General features: G+C 35.9%; 1 protein-coding gene across 1 annotated transcript; it reads right to left on the reverse strand.

Moving 5' to 3' along the window:
- Nucleotides 1-344: 344 nt before the first annotated feature.
- On the reverse strand, nucleotides 345-12,679 carry LOC131197942 (vomeronasal type-2 receptor 26-like). Its single transcript, XM_058182447.1, has 6 exons — nucleotides 12,459-12,679; nucleotides 10,845-11,022; nucleotides 9,099-9,959; nucleotides 8,517-8,744; nucleotides 1,680-1,806; nucleotides 345-1,240 (listed from the first exon to the last, which is right to left on the reverse strand). Exons 1-6 carry the CDS (start codon nucleotides 12,677-12,679, stop codon nucleotides 345-347), a joined length of 2,511 nt encoding a protein of 836 aa, XP_058038430.1.
- Nucleotides 12,680-16,310: the final 3,631 nt, after the last annotated feature.

Genomic DNA, 16,310 nt, shown 5'->3' on the forward strand with positions numbered 1-16,310 from the left:
TCAAATATTATTTCCAAAGCCATGCCCCCAAATGCTGTAACTGCTGAAAATTTTCATATTTTTAAAATCTGAGATGCAGTATTTGTTTTACTTAGACAATTCTTCCCAAAGGGACCAGAATTGGTGTTACTTGATAGAATTTTGTAGCCCTGCTTATAAATTTGTTCATATTAATTTTTCTCTACAATATGTGTGAGAGATTTTTGATAGAAATTTGTGTTGAGATGATGATTATGTTTAACTATATGATACTTAATCAACAGTTCTGATCAGAAATGAATCCCACATTTATTATTGGAATCAGAGAAACACTTAATGCATCACACCAATAAACAAAATCTGAATCATTTCTTTATTAACTGTCCTTTTGTATTCAAATCAGGTCTAAACATAATGATATAACATTTGGGGGAAAAGATGAAGCCCAGTAATCCAACTGCCGAAGCCAAAATGGAGAAGATCTCCACAACGACCATGTATTTTCCCTTTGTACTCAGATAGGTTGGAACAAATGATATCCAGACACTGCAAAAGACCAACATACTGAATGTGATAAATTTGGCTTCATTAAAGCTGTCAGGTAACTTCCTGGCTAGAAAGGCCACTGTAAAGCTGATAGAAGCCAAGAACCCCATAAAGCCAAGGACAAGGTAAAACATGATGGCTGAACCTTCATTACATTCCAGGACAATTTCTTCCACCATGGAGTGCATGTCTAAATCTGGGAATGGGGGAGAAATCGCCAACCACATTGTACAAATGGTGAATTGCGCTATGGAGCAAGATAGGATAATACTTTTGGCCAACCTGTTTCCCACCCATTTCCTCATTTTGGAGCCTGGTTTAGTGGCCATGAAAGCAATAATAACAATGGTTGTTTTCCCCAAAATGCAAGAAAGGGCTATGGAGAAGATGATGCCAAAAGCAGTTTGTTGCAAGAGACATTTCATTTGGTCAGGTCTCCCAATGAAGAGTAAGCTGCAAAGAAAAGAAAGGAGGAGGGCAATGAGAAGAACGTAAGTGAGGTTCCTGTTGTTGGCTTTGACAATGGGTGTGTCCTGCTCTTTAATGAAGATACCCAGCACCAAAGTTGTGATGGAGGAAAAGAAAAGACTAACAGTGGCCAAGGTGATTCCCATTGGCTCATTGTAAGACAGGAAGGTTGTAGTTTTCAGAATACAGAGATTTTGAGCCTTGTTTGGATATTGATCTTCTGAACATTGGAAACAATCAACTGCATCTGGAACAAGAAAGCATTAGGATCCATTTCTAGAAATATTAATATAGGGGAACAGAAGAGTTAATTAATGAGATTCTTTAAAAATGTCTGTTTAATGTACAGTGTATTTAGTACTATGTTGTAAGTGTGCTAGAATGTCTAATACTTACACATTGCTTTGTGATTACAATTCTACTCTGTTCGTCTTTTATGCACATTCTCCTCCCTCTCCCTCTCCCTCTCCCTCTCCCTCTCCCTCTCCCTCTCCCTCTCCCTCTCCCTCTCCCTCCCTTCACTTCCCTCTCTCTCTTCTATCTTTCTTGGGAAAATCCCTTATCCTACAACAGAGGAAGGTATTCATTAGGCTTATCTTTTCACAGTTTTGTTCTGCATTCTGCGAACCGATAGCATTTCACCCCTGGTAAGGAGTCTGAATAGTTTTCCACAAAGCAACTCTTACCCATCTGGTTTGAAATTTTCCCTTTTGCACATGGAATGCAGTCATAACAGCAAAATGGCTTCCCTTCTATTTTCTTCTTCCTAGTCCCCGAATAGCAAATGTCATTGCATACAGAAAGAGGCTGAACCTATCAAGAAGTGAAAGCAGGATTTATTAAAAGTCACAAGTTTTCTATCAGAAAATTCTATTTCAGGGTGAATTTTACTTTTAAATAATAGGGTATAAGTGTTGCAAAAATCAGTTGGTTTGGAGCAATTGTAATAAATCAGTGGAAGAACTGCAGAAAATGGGAACTAGAATCAAAACTGGAGATAGGAATACTAAAAATTGGAGATCCAGGAAGATAGCATCATTTGGCTTGGTGAATGTAAAGACCCAGAAGAATTTATTTCCCATGTATAAATTAGCTGGAAATAGAGGTGAATCAGCTCCTCCCACCCCAAGTTTCAATTCCTTTCTCTACTTTGGCCACTGCAATGGGGAGGTCTTCTCTTTGGACCAGGGTTAAAATAGTCCCTGACATGAGATTTCCCCCTTTTTTTCCCCCTTCCCATCCATGCCAGGAAGGTAAGCACCAACTGCTTTCACTAAGTCTGCATTGTTTTGATTGATTGTTTCCTAGTATGATTCAATTGATTATTTATAGAATAGAATAGAATAGAATAGAATAGAATAGAATAGAATAGAATAGAATAGAATAGAATAGAATAGAATTTTTATTGGCCAAGTGTGATTGGACACACAAGGAATTTGTCTTGGTGCATATGCTCTCAGTGTACATAAAAGAAAAGATACGTTCATCAAGGTACAACATTTACAACACAATTGATGGTCAATATATCAATATAAATCATAAGGATTGCCAGCAACAAGTTATAGTCATACAGTCATAAGTGGAAAGAGATTGGTGATGGGAACTATGAGAAGATTAATAGTAGTGCAGATTCAGTAAATAGTTTGACAGTGTTGATGGAATTATTTGTTTAGCAGAGTGATGGCCTTCGGGAAAAAACTGTTCTTGTGTCTAGTTGTTCTGGTGTGCAGTGCTCTATAGCGTCGTTTTGAGGGTAGGAGTTGAAACAGTTTATGTCCAGGATGCGAGGGATCTGCAAATATTTTCACGGCCCTCTTCTTGATTCGTGCAGTATACAGGTCCTCAATGGAAGGCAGGTTGGTAGCAATTATTTTTTCTGCAGTTCTAATTATCCTCTGAAGTCTATGTTTTTCTTGTTGGGTTGCAGAACTGAACCAGACAGTTATAGAGGTGCAAATGACAGACTCAATAATTCCTCTATAGAACTGAATCAGCAGCTCCTTGGGCAGTTTGAGCTTACTGAGTTGGTGCAGAAAGAACATTCTTTGTTGTCCTTTTTTAATGATGTTTTTGATGTTAGCTGTCCATTTGAGATCTTGCGATATGATAGAACCTAGAAATTTGAAGGTTTCTACTGTTGATACTGTGTTGTCTAGTATTGTGAGAGGTGGAAGTATGGAAGGGTTTCTCCTAAAGTCTACCACCATTTCTACGGTTTTGAGTGTGTTCAGTTCCAGATTGTTTTGGTTGCACCATAAGGCTAGTCGTTCGACCTCTCGTCTATATGCGGATTCGTCATTGTCTCGAATGAGACCAATCACTGTTGTGTCATCTGCGAACTTCAGTAGCTTAACAGATGGATCATTGGAGATGCAGTCATTGGTATACAGAGAGAAGAGAAGTGGGGAGAGCACACAGCCTTGGGGGGCCCCTGTGCTAATTGTACAGGTATTTGATGTGATCTTGCTTAGCTTCACCTTCTGCTTCCTGTTTGTTAGGAAGCTTGTGATCCACTTACAAGTCTGTTCCGGTACCTGTAGCTGGTTTAGCTTAGTTAGAAGAATCTCTGGAATGATGGTATTGAATGCTGAACTAAAGTCTACAAAAAGGACTCTTGCATAGGTCTTTGGAGACTCAAGATGCTGTAGGATGTAGTGCAGAGCCATATTAACAGCATCATCTGTTGATCTGTTTGCTCAGTATGCAAATTGCGAGGGGTCTAACAGCGAATCCGTGATGGTTTTCAAGTAGGAAAGCACTAGCCTTTCAAAGGTTTTCATGACTACAGATGTTAGAGCAACTGGTCTGTAGTCATTCAATTCCTTGATGGTGGGCTTCTTCGGCACTGGGATGATGGTAGAGCATTTGAAGCAAGAAGGAACATAACACATCTCTAGTGATTTATTGAAAATATGGGTGAAGATGGGGGCCAATTGGTCAGCACAGACTTTTAAGCAAGAAGGAGTTATCTTGTCTGGGCCTGGAGCTTTTCCTGGCTTTTGTCTGTGAAATAGGTCCTGCACTTCTTTTTCTGTGATCACTAGGGGTTGTGAACCCAATGAAATGGGGTCAGTTGTAGGAGGCTTGGCTGTTGTTGGTGTGTCTGAGATGGGGGTTGTGGAGATAGGTGGCTGTAGTTTCCTTTCAAACCTGCAGTAAAACTCATTCAGGTCATCTGCCAGTTGTTGATTACCTTCAGCCTGGGAAGGAGGTTTGCCATAGCCGGTGATATTTTTAAGAGTTTTCCACATGTTTGCTGGTTCATTTGCTGAAAACTGATTCTTTAGCTTTTCAGAGTAGCTTCTTTTTGCTGCTCTTATCTCCCTTGTTAGTGCATTTCTGGCCTGATTGTACAGCATTTTATCACCTTTTCTGTAGGCCTTCTCTTTGGAATGTCGTAGCTGCTTAAGTTTAGGTGTGAACCAAAGTTTGTTGTTACTGTATATTCGCAAGTTCCTTGTAGGTACACATAGGTCTTCACAGAAGCTCACATATGATGTTATAGTATCTGTGAGTTCATCCAGGTCTGCAGAGGTATCTTTAAAAATATTCCAATCAGTGCAGTCAAAACATGCCTGTAGCTTATATCCTATGACTATCATTAAGTGTTCTACCTATTGATTCTTGACAACTGTATCTTTTCTTTTTTGTACACTGAGAGCATATGCACCGAGGAGCATATGAGTCCAATAACACTTGGCCAATAAAGAATTCTATTCTAGTCTATTCTTTCCCTTGGATGGCCATGTCTTTCAAGGATTGGTGGGAAAAGAAGCAATCTAAGAGCCATAGTTTTATCATTCTTCTTGCTATTTTTGAGATAAATAAGAACTTGGCAAAGTCATCCATCCCTCCACCTATCCACCTATCCATCCATCCATCCATCATCCATCCATCATCTATCATTTATCATTTATCATCTATCATCTATCATCTATCATCTATCATCTATCATCTATCATCTATCATCTATCTTCTATCTATCATCTTTCATCTTTCATCTATCTATCTATCTATCTATCTATCTATCTATCTATCTATCTATCTATCTATCCTATCTATCTATCTATCTATCTATCTATCTATCTATCTATCTATCTATCTATCTATCTATCTGATCAGACAGTTATTTGTTTGGAATGATATAGGGCAGTGATGATGAACCTTTTCTAAGGGAGAAAAGGGAGCTGAAAAGGGAGCACTTCATACTCTCTTCAGGGCTGTGATTAGGAAGAAGACCTGCCCAAGGGGCACATGCGCACCAGATAAGGTACTTTCAGTTTTCTGTGGGGAAGGAAGTCTTCTGGTTACTGGTGAACATTTACACACACCGTACATCTGGCTGGCATGCATGCTCACACCAGAAGATCAGCTCTTCCAGTTTCAGGCACTGCCGCATGCACAAAGGCCATCGGATCATCGTATGCGCACGTGTACCAAAAAATGGGAAGAGGAACGGGCAATGCCATGTGTGACAGGTGACATGGCTCTGTGTGTCACTTCAGGCACGCATGCCATTGGTTCGCCATCATAGGCATAGGGGTCTCCCTGCTTGGGCAGGGGTTGAACTAGAAGACCTCCATTTATGATGATTGAAATATCCACATGGTCAGCTGATCAAAATTAATATGCTTGGATTCCCCCTTCATGGAGAACTTCTTTTATTTCATTGTTACCAAAAGAGGAACAGGATTGTTCTAAACCTGCGAATTATAGGCCAATTTCACTTTTAAATAATGATTATAAGATTTTTGTTAAAATAATAGCAAACAGATTAATGTTAGTTTTACAATGTAGAATTCATACTGATCAATCTGGATTTATAAAAGGGAGACAGATGAGGAATAATGTTAGGCAGATTGTTAACTTATTGGAATATTTAGAAAAGAAAAATTTTATATCAGCAGCATTTATCTTTTTGGATGCAGAGAAAGCTTTTGATCGATTGCATTGGGACTTTTTATTTAAATTAATAGAAAAAATGCAATTTGGAGATGGTTTTGTAAGAATAATTAGAGCAATTTATGGAGAGCAAACAGCCCAGATAATAATTAATGGTAACTTAACAGAAGCTTTTAAGATTGCGAAAGGAACAAGACAGGGATGTCCTTTATCACCATTATTGTTCATTTTAACTCTGGAGCCACTATTGGCTAAAATACGAGAATCAAAGGAGACAGAGGGAATTAAAGTTAGACAACATGAATATAAAGTGAGGGCCTTTGCAGATGATTTGGTGATTACTCTAACAAATCCTATAAATTCAAGTGTATCTCTGTTGGACATAATTGATCGATATGGAAAGGTCTCAGGGTTTAAGGTAAACCAGAATAAAACAAAAGTGATAATAAAAAATATGACCAAACAACAGAAAGAAAAATTAGAGGAAATAACAGGATTTGAAATTGTAAAAAAGGTTAAATATTTAGGGGTTTATATTACACCATCAAATGTGAAATTGTATAAGAATAATTATGAGGTCTTATGGCAAAAAGTTCAGAAGGACTTGATGGTTTGGAAAAAAATTGCAGTTACCGTTGTTGGGGAGAATAGCTGCTATTAAAATGAACGTTTTACCTAGATTTTTATTCCTCTTTCAGATGATACCAATAATTAAGAAAGACAAAAATTTGGAGGAATGGCAGACTGGAATTAACAAATGTATATGAGAAGGTAAAAAGGCCAGGGTTAAAATGAAAATAATTCAAGATTCACGGGAAAGGGGAGGCTTAAAAATGCCTAATTTTAAATTATATTATGAAGCAGCTGTTCTCTCTGCGATAAGTGATTGGTTTAATCTAACGGAGGAGAGAATTTTGAATATAGAAGGTTATGATTTATTATATGGATGGCATGCATATTTAATTTATGATAAAAAAATGGATAAAGCTTTTAAAAACCATGTGTTAAGAATTGCTCACTTGCGTGACTGGAAGAAATATTTTTATAAACTAAATTATAAGGTTCCCATGTGGGCAAGTCCTAGACATGCAATAGAAAACATAAATTTAGAACAGACTCAGGAAATAACTACATATAAAGATCTTTTGTATATTGAAAGCGGTAGTTTGCAATTAAAATCTTTGCACGTATTAAAAGAAGAAGGGAAAAATTATACTTGGTTCCAATACGGGCAGTTACATGCTAGATGGAAGGAAGATCAGAAAATTGGTATAGTCCAGAATGAGGAAAATTTGGTAAAGCAAATTAGAAATCAATCTCAGGAGCGTATAAAGAGATTGTACAATGTGTTACTTGAAATAGACTCTGAAAGGGATTTGGTAAAGGACTGTATGATAAAGTGGGCACAAAATTTTCAGGAGCCAATATTATTGGAAACTTGGGGAAAAATTTAGGTTAGAAATGTTAAATTTACACAGGCACAGAATTTAAGGGAAATGTTTTATAAAATGTTTTACAGATGGCATTTAGATCCTAAGAAATTATCGTGTATGTATCCAGATATGCAAGCAAAATGTTGGAGATGTAATTGTGATGATGCTACATATTTTCATATTTGGTGGACTTGCAAAAATATTAAGACTTTTTGGATAAGAATTTGGTTGATTCTACAAAATGTTTTGAAAAAGAAGATAAAGTTCCTGCCGCAAGTTTTTTTGCTGGGAATTATCATGGACTGTACAGTAATTGAGACTAATTTGATTTTAAATTTAATAACAGCGGCAAGATTACTAATAGGACAGTATTGGAAGAAAAAAGAAGTACCTACAATAAGAGAATGGATATTGAAAGTTGCCAATTTGGCTGAGATGGCAAAAATCTCAGCCTTTTTGAAAGATAATACGCAAGAAAGATATTTAAGTGAATGGAAAAAATGGATTGACTATATTCAAAACAGATATCAGACTAAGAGTAATCAGACTGCCTTTGAATGATTAGGATGTATTATTTTTGATTGTTTTGGGGGAAGTTAGGAATTGATGAGAATTGTAGGATTATAATTTAGTTAGGAAGGAAAATTTTTTAGTATACGTTTGCTTTATTATTACTATACCTTGTGTTTGTTCCGGGAAGTCGGGGGGGAGGGGGGAGGGGGTGTTTGTGAAGGGAGGGGGGAGGGGGGAAAGGTGGGAGGGGGAAAAGGGGGCGGATTTTGTAAAACTTTTTCAATTAAAAAAAAATATTAATATGCTTGGCAACTGGCTCACATACGTTATGGATGCAGTGTCCTGGGATCATGTAATCATCTTTTAGAAATTCTTAACAAGCAAAGTCAAAGGGAAGCCAGATAATTTAACAAGTATGTTACTAAGTTAAAAATTTTAGTGATTCACTTAACAACTGTACCAAGAAAAGTCATAAAATTGAGCAAAACTTAATGAATGGCTCGCTTAGCAACAGAAATTTTTGGGCTCCATTGTGGTCGTAATTCGAAAACTACCTCTATTTCTCCACTTTTGCAGTTTTCAGCTTAACAACTTGAAGATCCATTCAAATCAATAATTCTGGAAGCAAGAAGGGATGGGGAAGAACACACAATTTGAAATCTGAGCAGGCTATACCTGGTTAAACATGGTGGGCCAGCTGATGTCTTTTGCAGAGATGGTGAATAGCTTATCCAGAGAAACTGTTGGGTCGATCTTTCCAACTTTGACTTTAACAAAGGTCTGGTTTGGGAACGTGACCCAGTTGATAATGTCAAATCCAGTCTCTACATCCCCATTTTCATTAAAGGAAATTTTCTGTCCTGCAGTGTTATTAAATGAGATGGTTCTCAAATAATGATGGAGCTAAACAGAAGCAGAGGTAGACAATTAATGGGAAAAGAGGAAGGAACAGAAAGTGAAAAGAATCAGTAGTATTAAGTTAAAGGTCGTTCATGTTCAATATTTCTTCACTGCCACAGATGTATTGAACCTCTGCCAAACTCAGAAATGCTACTGTATCTTAATTCTTTCTTCCATATTCTTGTAGCATTGTTGTATCTTCCCAGTTACAGAGGTTTCTCAAAACAAGAGAAAAATATAGTGGCATGAGACTTAAAAATCATCACTCCAGCATTCTCATTGGCCATAACCTTTGTAGCACAGCTTACTGCATTAGACAGAACAGCAATAGGAAATAGTTGTTTATTCTTTTATTACCTGCCATGCTTTTTGAACCAACAATATTTCTCTCCCAAATTCTATCCTTGTTTTGGATTTGGATTTGAGGGAAAGCATGGCTTGTAAGGCATGGGCCACACCATAGACTGCATTGTAGATGCAGTAACTCTGCCCACTCATGGTGGTATCAAACACAGCCTTAGGTAGTTTCTCCAACTTCTCTTCTCCAGTGCACAGCATTTCAGCATCTTCATCTAACTTATCTTTAGGAAAAGAGCACTCAAAAGCCTGTTCCCAGAACACTCTCATTAAATGGTCTTCCGCTTCTGAAGTTGGGTTTCTCATCTGAAGGAATTTATGGAATCCAGAAATCTCCTTGGAAGAAGCTATAAAAGATATAACACCATTGAAGGCATTCATATCCATAGCTCTTTGAAGTGCAAGGGAGGTAAACTCCATCTGGGCTGGCATTATCCAAACTTTATCTTTTTCCTCAGTGGATGTCTCTACAATTTGTTCTATATAGGGCAACATTCTAAAAAACATAGTGTTCTGATTTTCACAATATAGGATGATAGCATTGACAGTGCTTTTCATGATAATCACATATGTTTTACGAAAACCTGTAAGGACATTAAAAACGTCATTAGAAAATGTTTCCTTGACCATCTCTTCTATGAAGTCAAAGCAGACACCTTTTTGGGAAAACAAAGGAACAGCATTTTGGACGAAACTCTCTCCAATCACATCAGGTTGGGAAATCAGCCCAATCCATGCCCATCTAAAATGCAGCAGCAACTGGAGAATACCCATAATCTGTTGGTCACCATTTGGGAAAAAACGATGAAAGAAAACAGTTTGTATCTTGTCATCTATAGTTGGAGGAGACCCATATGTCAGCTGAATATAGAAGAAAGAAAAGCATGATTTTCCAAAATGAAACATTCAGTATTCTTTTAAAAAATCTGCTCTTAATTTATGGCTTTCCATAATAACCAAGATCTAATCATGTTCTGGAAAAAAAACTGATGTGCAGAATATTCATTCAACCCTTTGTTATTGTAGTATAAGCACAAAGCCAGAGACCTGAGAAATGCATTAATTCAGGAAATGATTTTAAAGAGCAAAATAACTATTCCCAAATAATAATAACAACTGTATATTGATTTTTTAAAATCATGAATCCTTAATACGGTTATTAAAACATGATAAGAAAATGCATTCATGAAAATGTATTGGGTATAATCCCAAAATAACTAGAACACCATCGGCAAATACACTTCTGCAAAGTGTATTTATAAATCAGTCAAGGAACCATAAATTATTAATGGATTTGGATTAAGACTGAGAAATAAATCAAGTACACTATCTAAAATATCACATCTGGCCACCATATGTATTTTTTTTCATTTCTCTTTGAATTGCCAATTATTTTTTTCCAAATTACATAATTTAATATAAAATAATTACATAATTGTTTTCTTGCACTAGTAAACATAACGTTTAAAATGTAAAAAGAGTGGGAGAATTGTTTTCAAACTTGTGGGCTTCTGTTACTGTAACCTTACAATAAAAGAATGTTTAGTATGCATGATTTTGGTTTTCTGATCTTGCAAGTCTAAAAGCATTCTCCTCTCCCTTTACATTCGAAAGAATAAGGAAGAATCCATTCTCAGTTGCTTTCTCAAATTTCTTTTCTGGTTTGAGCTCAGATGCTTTTGATCCGATCATTGTCTAGACTTTGGCTGTCAAGGCCCATACATTTCATTCCAGGGCAAATCTTACCTGGGGCATCTTGTAGACATTCAAGACGTTTGCCATGTAGGGATAGATGTGAGAATTAGGTCCTGCAATAACAGATATTGTCCTATCCTTGGCATCACACTTATAATTGGGGATGAATCTGCCCCGTGTTGAGAGAAGCTCTATTGAAGCCAAGTATGTCCATCTCGCCATGAAATAGCTATTAGAGATGTGTATACCCAGAGTCACATTGGGTAAAATGTGGTTGTTTTCATTGATCTCTTTCACAGCTAAAGCCAATGCCAAAATATGTTGATAATTCTGTAGGAAAAATCTGCAAAAACAGATATATTCCTAAATATATTTCATTTCTCAAAGAATGTGACATTACCCATACTTTTTAAATATTTCAACTAAACACTACAGATGCACGTAAATTAATCATGTAAATGCCTAAGCCCTCGAAACTGTACAATGTTCGAATATAATGAAATCTAATGAAATACTTGGAGGACGTGGTGGCTCAGGGACTAGGATGTTGAGCTTGTCGATCGAAAGGTTGGCAGCTCAGCGGTTCAAATCCCTAATGCTGCCGTGTAACGGGGTGAGCTCCCGTTACTTGTCCCAGCTTCTGCCAACCTAGCAGTTTTGAAAGCACCTAAAAATGCAAGTAGAAAAAATAGGGACCACCATGGTGGGAAGGTAACGGCTTTCTGTGTGCCTTTGGCGTTGAGTCATGCTGGCCACATGACCACGGAGACATCTTCGGACAGCGCTGGCTCTTCGGCTTTGAAACGATATGAGCACCTTCCCCTAGAGTCGGCAACGACTAGCACGTATGTGCGAGGGGAACCTTTACCTTTACCTTAATGAAATACTTGAATTCAAATAGTCTGCAAAATATTTCAGAGTGTTATAAAGATGATTTTTGATGGAGGGGAAAATGCTCTTTGGAAAAACATAAAAGTACATTTTAACATAAAAGTACATTCTGTTAACACTTTTATGGTATTTTTCCATACTGCCACATTATCATCTACATATAATTCTTAGACATACTTCTAGATTTATATATTAACATCATCCCTTTCTATTTCCTTCAGGGGATTTGTGTTTATATGAAAAATTTGTTCGAAGAAGCATGCTTGAGGGCAAATGTTTTATATAAATCTTCTTTCTTTGCTCATAATAGACTTAGAGTGCTCCCTTATCCTAAGTAAAGTGTAGCTTTTTCATTAGGGCAGACAGAGGTTATATTTCTGCTCCTTGCTTGCTGAAGTACCTGTTTAGAAATCAAGTTCAAAGTGCTATATAATATCATTTTCCCTAATAGTCACTAAATGATGCCATTTAATTGTCCAAAAAAAGTGATTCCATCATAAAGAATTGATTATTTGATTCAAAGTAATTCAATGAGAAAAGCTTAATATAAAATTTTAATAAATCACTGAACTGAGACCTGTTATACTGTTAGTGTGTTTGTGTACATATTTATTAAGGTAGCAATTTATGTTAGAATGAAGGAACTAACCAGCAAGAAACAGAAGGAATAATTTATGTTGCAAGTAATGATACTAATTAACTCACTCCAAGCATCCTATTATAGAAGAATATCTGATTTGAGATATGCTACAGTTAAGAAGAGAAAGTCTTTACATGAGCTCATCAACTAGTTCTTCAGAGGGATGCCGTCTGAAAAGCACTGGTTCAGATATCCTGTAGAACTGAGATAGTATCCCAGCTATGATGAAATCGCCTGACAAAAAATACTTGTGCTTCATAAGGGGAGATTTTCCCACAGCACATACATTAATCTGAGGAGTAAGGCATGTAAGCCCTGGCAGTAACACTGCCGTGACTGCAATGAAAAATACCATCTTCTTTGAGAATACCTATGTCACCATATATGAACCAGTTCTGTCTGCAACAATGAAACGTGAGAAAAAGTCACCCTTCTCAGTGATTAGATGAGCTTCCATATATATCCTTTCTCAAAGAGCAGATTGTTACATTTCTAGCTCTGATCCCACAGTTAATAATACCTTTCAATCTTGACCTGTTCTTTTGGTGTTATCCCTTGGACATCCCCAAGGATTTGAGAAGAAGGTATATAACTAAGACTCCCTAGGTAATTATAGGAGAAATCAATGGTTGTTCAATGAATCTTGTTGGAGTTTTTTTTTTTTTATTAAAAAGTTGTACAGAAAATTTCCACAAATGGAAATTCCTCTCCCACCTCCACCCAATCCCCCCACCACCACCCCAGACTTGCCAGAGCAAAATACAGGGTATAACATCTAACAATCATAAGCTAGAATACGCTAACTATCCATAAACTCCCATCCCTCCCCTAGAGCCCTAACTCCCCCTTTACATAAAGAAAAATATACAAATACAATTTTTACTTTCTATTCATTCAGAAGCTATTTGGTACTTCTTGATCTGATATTTGTTTTGAATATAATCAATCCATCTTCTCCATTTCAGTATATATCTTCCTTGTGAATAGTCTATCAGATACCCTGAGATTCGCTACTTTTAATATCCACTCTTCCATGGTAGGCAGATATTCCTTCTTCCAATATTGCGCTACCAACAGTCTAGCTGCTGATATTAAATTTAAAATCAATTTAGTCTCTATTGCTGTAAAGTCTGTATTTATACCCAATAAAAACAACTGTGGAGTAAACTTTTTCAAAATATTTTGCATAACCCACCAAATTTTTATCCAAAATGCTTTGAGTTTTTACAAGTCCACCATATATGATAATAAGTAGCATCATCACAATCACACCTCCAACATTTAGCTTGCAAATTTGGGTACATACAGGCAAGTTTTTTAGGATCTAGATGCCATCTATAAAACATTTTGTAAAACTTTTCTCTTAAATTTTGTGCTTGTGTAAATTTAATATTCCTAACCCAAATTTTTCCCCATGTTTCCATCATTATAAGTTGCTGAATATTTTGTGCCCATTTTACCATACAATCCTTAACTAATTCCATTTCTGAGTCTATTTCTATCAACACATTATATAACCTTTTAATATGCGATTGACTTTGATCTCTAATTTGTTTTACCAAATTTCCTCATTTTGCATGATACCAATTTTCTGGTCTTCTCTCCATCTAGCTTGCGGCTGTCCAAAGTATGAATTATCCTTTCTTCTTTCATTATATTTAAAGGTTTCAATTGTAATTTACCCTTTTCCATAAAAAGAAGCTCTTTGTAGGTAACCACCTCTTGTTTTTTTTCTATATTTATGTTCTCTATCACATGTTTGGGGATTGCCCATATAGATATTTTATAATTTAACTTATATTGATACTTTTTCCAAACCCGCAACAAAGCACTTCTAAGTATATGGCTTTTAAAAACCTTATCCACGTTCTTGTCATATAATAAATAAGCATGCCATCCATATAACAAATCATAACCTTCTATGTTTAGTGTTCTTTCTTCTGTTAGGTTAAACCAATCACTGATTAGTGACAGGGCAGCTGCTTCATAATATAATCTTAGATTAGGTGTTTTAAGACCCCCTCTTTCACGCGTATTCTGTATTATTTTTAACTTTATTCTCGGTCTTTTACCCATCCAGATAAAGTTGTTAATACCTTTCTGCCATTCTGCAAATTTGCATCTTTTTTAAGTATTGGTATCATTTGGAACAGAAATAAAAACCTAGGCAAAACATTCATTTTTATTACTGCTATTCTTCCCAATAAAGATAATTGTAATTTTTTCCAGTTCTCCATTTCCTTCTGCACTTTTTGCCATAATACTTCATAATTATTTTTATATAATTTCACATCTGAAGCTGAAATATATATTCCTAAATATTTAACCTTTTTTACTATTTCAAATCCCGTTACTCTTTCTAATTCTTCTTTCTGATGTATAGTCATATTTTTAGTTATTACCTTTGTCTTTTGTTGATTTACTTTAAATACAGATACCTTCCCATATTGGCTAATTATATCCATCACGTATATAACCGATTGTGTTGGTTGAGATAAGGTAACAACCAAGTCATCTGCAAATGCTCTTAATCTATAATCTTGGTGTCTCATTTTAATTCCTTTTATTTTGTCTGAGCCATGTATTTTATTCACGTAAAAGTTCTAGAGTTAAAATAAACAGTAATGGGGACAAAGGACATCCCTGTCTTGTCCCTTTTTCAATTCTAAAAACTTCTGTTAAACTACCATTAACTATTATTTGTGCTGTTTGTTTCTGATATATTGCTCTAATTGCTTCTGTAAAATATTCCCCAAATTGCATCCTTTCTATTATTTTAAGTAAAAATTGCCAGTTCAATCGATCAAATGCCTTCTCAGGATCCAGGAAAAAGAGCGCTGCCGGGACTTGGTTGTTTCTTTACAAATATTCCAATAGATTTACAATTTGTCTTACGTTATATCTCATTTGTTTCCTCTTATAAATCCTGATTGGTCACTGTGAATCATTTGACTCATGACTAACATTAATCTATTTGCTAATATTTTAGCAAAAATTTTGTAATCAGTGTTCAAAAGTGATATCGGCCTATAATTTTCTGGTTTACTACAGTCTTGATCTTCCTTTGGTATCAATGAAATAAATGCCATTCTCCATGAAGGAGGCACATCTCCTCCAGATTGAATTTTATTAAATAAATCTTTAAGTGGTTCTACCATTTCAAACTGTAAATTTTTATAATAGACAGCTGTTAGTCCATCTGTTCCTGGGGCTTTACCCATTTTTAACAGTTTAATTGCTAAAATAATTTTCTCAGAAGTTATAGTTTGATTCAGTTCTTCCCTTTGTTCTGGTGTAAATTCACAGATATTTTCTTCCTATAAGTATCTATCTATATCTATACCTTGGATTGGATCACCAGCATATAACTTTGCATAAAATTCTAAAAAAGCTTTCTGTTGATATACCTCTTTACCTTTATATTCTATCTTTCTGATAGTACATAATCTCTGTTTTTTCCTTATTACATTTGCTAACCACCCACCTTTTATTAGCGTTAAAAAATGTATTATGCTTAACATATTGTAGGTTAGTTGCCACCTGGTCTGCCATCAGCGTATTAAACTGCCCTCGTAGTATATTTATTGTTTCTTTTACTTTCCTGGACAAAGTATAAATAATTGCTCTTTATTTTTTATTTCCTCCTCTACTTCCATCCGCTTCTTCTGCTGTCTAATTCTATGTTTGTTATTCATATGTATTAAAATTCCCCTTATGTATGCCTTACTTGCATCCCAGACCATTTCCACAGATGTACCCTTATGCATATTCATAACAAAAAATTCTTTCATTTGTCTTTTACATTCTTTTACATTTTCTTCATATCTAAACAAACTTTCATTTAACCTCCAAGATCTCCTAGCTCCCTTATCCTGATCAAATTTCACCCATACCAGGCTATGATCAGTCAAAGATCTTGAACATATCTTTGTCTTCTTCACCCTAGAAAGGAATCTTGTTGAAGCTTTTTTTTAATGATATTCTGA

This window comes from Ahaetulla prasina, chromosome 4 (genome assembly GCF_028640845.1).
Source record: "Ahaetulla prasina isolate Xishuangbanna chromosome 4, ASM2864084v1, whole genome shotgun sequence".
Classification (NCBI taxonomy): domain Eukaryota; kingdom Metazoa; phylum Chordata; class Lepidosauria; order Squamata; family Colubridae; genus Ahaetulla; species Ahaetulla prasina.

Bases quoted from the DNA above. Each gene is read 5' to 3' on its own strand.
- LOC131197942 (XM_058182447.1), bottom strand. From the start codon at position 12,679: ATGGTATTTTTCATTGCAGTCACGGCAGTGTTACTGCCAGGGCTTACA. The intron at 9,960-10,844 runs GTAAGATTTGCC...TTCTATATTCAG, and splicing joins ATGTCTACAAGATGCCCCAG to CTGACATATGGGTCTCCTCC. The intron at 1,241-1,679 runs GTAAGAGTTGCT...TTCTTGTTCCAG, and splicing joins GAAAATTTCAAACCAGATGG to ATGCAGTTGATTGTTTCCAA.